Source organism: Aspergillus uvarum, assembly GCF_003184745.1.
Source record: "Aspergillus uvarum CBS 121591 unplaced genomic scaffold BO82scaffold_96, whole genome shotgun sequence".
Classification (NCBI taxonomy): Eukaryota; Fungi; Ascomycota; class Eurotiomycetes; order Eurotiales; family Aspergillaceae; genus Aspergillus; species Aspergillus uvarum.
Window position 1 is genome coordinate 1 of NW_020291393.1, and position 3,555 is coordinate 3,555.

At 53.4% G+C, this 3,555-nt stretch overlaps 1 protein-coding gene across 1 annotated transcript; it reads left to right on the forward strand.

Moving 5' to 3' along the window:
• Positions 1 to 433: 433 nt before the first annotated feature.
• On the forward strand, positions 434 to 3,087 carry BO82DRAFT_217712 (translation initiation factor 2A). The gene is made up of 6 exons (XM_025630754.1): positions 434 to 581; positions 697 to 766; positions 844 to 915; positions 973 to 1,381; positions 1,442 to 1,670; positions 1,732 to 3,087. Exons 1-6 carry the CDS (start codon positions 557 to 559, stop codon positions 2,946 to 2,948), a joined length of 2,022 nt encoding a protein of 673 aa, XP_025486233.1. The 5' UTR covers positions 434 to 556; the 3' UTR covers positions 2,949 to 3,087.
• The last annotated feature ends 468 nt before the right edge of the window (positions 3,088 to 3,555 follow it).

The window sequence follows — 3,555 nt, forward strand, 5'->3', positions numbered from 1 at the left end:
CCCCCCCCACTTCCACTCTCTACCTCCTCTTCTCTTGTCTTCGTCTTCGTCCTCAGACAGTTCCAATTCAGTCTTCCCTGTCCATCTTCACCAGCTGGCATTGACTTGTCAAGCACAAGGAATACTCTGGGACTTTTCACAGCGCAAGATCTACCTCCCTTCTACTTGCCAAGCTTCACCCGCCCAGTCTACACGGTCTTTGTGCCTATCTGTTGTGTGCGTGCGCGCGTGCCTGTTGTCAAACATCCTCAAACGTCCTCGTCCAGGCTTTGTTCACTCTGCCACCTGCTTCTCCAGCTACTTCACTAGTAGCAACCTATCCTCGGATTCGATCCTTCGCGCGATTCGATCGGCTTTTTCTTTTCTTCCCCATCTTCTGCCACCATCGGCCCGTCCGTTCCACATTTAGATTGCGGGCATTGTTTCGTCCACACTTTGGGTTTCAGAGGATTCTGTCAGATTTCTTGAACTATCAGTGCGACCTTCGGCGCGCGTCTTCCGCTAGCTTCGTGAATTCGCGATTCCGTGTATCGTCCGATATCACACATCGTTGAAAATGGCAGCCCCTACACAATTGGCTTGTAGGTCTTATCCCGCTTGAATCCTACCCCTCCTCATGCTCTTCACGACGACATCCCTGCAGTCGATCGAGTTGCCGAATCACAACATATCGAACAGAACACTAATCAGTCATAGACCGTACGGTTAAGGGAGTTGGCATCTTGGATGCGGCCCCAGTCTATGGACCTTTGTCGGGATTCGAGAAGTATGTCCTATCAACCCAGGGCCATTGGCACCGTTCTCCTTCAAGAAAACTCACTGATTGTGGTTCGTGGGTTACAGGCCTGAGGGAAACCTCCGTTGTAGCGCTTACTCTCCCTGCGGTCGCTATTTCGCCTGGGCCTCTCCCGATAAGTATGTTAGCTCTTCCTGCATAGCAGCCAAACAACAGCGTGGCTGACCATATCTCAGGGTGACAATCATCGATCCGTCCGTCGGGCACGTTGTCTCCACCATTGCCGCGGAGAACGTTTTCGAGCTGGGTTTCTCGCCGCTTGGAACCTATCTGATCACCTGGCAACGTCCCACCAAGGATGCCAATGGCGATGCTGTGAAGAATCTGAAGGTCTGGCAGGTCGTGTCCAGCGGAGATGAGAATGTAGTTGTGGGCAGCTTCGTCCAGAAGTCGCAGACGGGCTGGAACCTTCAGTACACCTCCGATGAGCGTCATTGCGCGCGCGTCGTTACCAATGAAGTCCAGTTCTACCAGAGCGAGAACCTCTCTCAGGTCTGGAACAAGCTGCGAGTTGAGGGGGTCGCTGATTTCGCCATCTCGCCTGGCAAGAACACTTCCATTGCTGTCTTCATTCCGGAGCGCAAGGTATGCATGCAGACCTCATTTAGCAACCGCGTCGATTGTATCCTGACATTGAGTTTCTAGGGACAACCTGCCGCAGTCAAGGTGTTTTTGGTGCCTCAGTTTGGAGCACCTGTCTCGCAGAAGACTTTCTTCAAGGGTGACAAGGTCCAGCTGAAGTGGAACGAGCAGGGCACAACCTTGATTGTGTTGGCCCAGACGGATGTCGATCGCTCGGGCAAGAGCTACTACGGCGAGACCACCCTCTACTTGCTCAGTGCAGGCGGTGGCTTCGACTCACGTGTGGATCTGGGTATGTAACTGGTGCATGTGTTATAAAGTCAGACAAGTGTGTACTAACGTTGTCGCCATAGACAAGGAAGGCCCTATTCACGATGTGACCTGGTCTCCCAACTCGAAGGAGTTTGGTGTGGTCTATGGTTACATGCCGGCCAAAACCACCATTTTCAACTTCCGCGGTGTTCCCAAGCACAGCTTCCCGCTCGGCCCTCGTAACACCATCCAGTTCTCTCCCCATGGCCGGTTCGTCCTTGTGGCCGGTTTCGGTAACCTTGCGGGTCAGATGGATCTCTACGACATGGACAAGAACTACCACAAGATTGCCACTGTGGAGGCTTCTAACTCCAGTGTCTGCAATTGGTCTCCCGACGGTCAGTTCATTCTAACCGCCACGACCAGCCCCCGTCTGCGGGTCGACAACGGACTTCGTATTTGGCACGTGAGCGGTGCTCTGATGTACAATGAGGAGATGACCGAGCTCTATGATGTGTTTTGGCGTCCCCAGTCTCTGGAGCAGCACCCATTGGGCGACCCTTTCAGCCCTCTACCTACCCCTCACCCCTCTGCCGTGGCCTACCTCAGCACCAAGAAGGCTCCCGTCAAGCCCGCGGGTGCGTACCGTCCTCCCGGCGCTCGCGGCCAGCTCACTCCTCTCGCTTTCAAGCGTGAAGATCAGGGTGGTGCCGCGTATATCCGGGAAGGCGCGCCTACCGGTGGTGTTGTGAACGGATTCGGTCGCTCTCGCAGACGTGATGTGCCTGGTGCCGAACCTGCCGAGGAGTTCTTGCCTCCGGGAGCCGCTCCTGGAGGAGGCGTGGCTCTGCCTCCGGGCGTTGAGCACCCGGAGAAGTTGTCCAAGTCAGCTGCCCGCAACAAGAAGAAGCGTGAGGCCAAGAAGCAGAAGGATGAGCAGGGCGAGGGTGAGCAGGCTGCCGGCCAGTCCACCCGCAGCCCCGACCGCCGCGGCGACAAGGCTCACGAGCGCAACCGGTCCAAGGGCCAGAACAACGAGCGCAAGAACAACCAGCAGGCCAACGGAACTTCCGCCAAGGCCAATGCTCAAGCCAAAGCCATCGACAGCGTTGCGGAGGCGGAGGCTGCTTTGGACGCCAGCGGAGCACCCACTGCGCAGGACAAGAAGATCCGTGGGCTTCTGAAAAAGATCCGGGCGATCGAAGAGCTGAAAATGCGCCTTGCCGGTGGGGAGAAGCTGGAGGATACGCAGATGAAGAAGATCCAGACTGAAGACGCGGTGCGCAAGGAATTGGAGTCTTTGGGCTATAATGGTTAAGGCTAGGTTGGTACTTTGTGCCTGCCCTTTGCTTGTACATATAGCTCCTTGTGGCTATTCATCCCCGCTCCATGTGGTGGAAATCATCTTCGCCGATCTGATGTGTTCATTTTCTCGTGCTGCTTGCATCGTTGGGAATTAACTGAGGTGATCAAGCATACTATACTATCTATCTATAGGGTCTATATGTATTGTATATATAGATGAGTTGATTAGAAGAGAGACAAATATATACTATCTATTAGCCCATTGATTACTTTCTTACAGGTTTTCTAGGCTCATCGATGAGGGGGTCTGAATACATGGCAAATGCATGTGCTGATTCGTGACGACCGATGAATACTGTAACGAGTAGTAATCCCGGGTAGAAGAGGGTTGTTTGTGAGGGATGCGTAACATGTGTTTCTTTCAGAAAAACATGTGTACAGCACATACAATATATCCGATGTAAGTATTGATCTATGAGATGGACTCAAGCAGTATCGCTTAATATCTAGCCATCTACTGTACATCACAATGTACTGACTACTGACTCCACACCACAACTGCAAATGAATCTCCACTACAATGGATGTCCCCATCCGCCCACCTACCACCAAACTCCCAC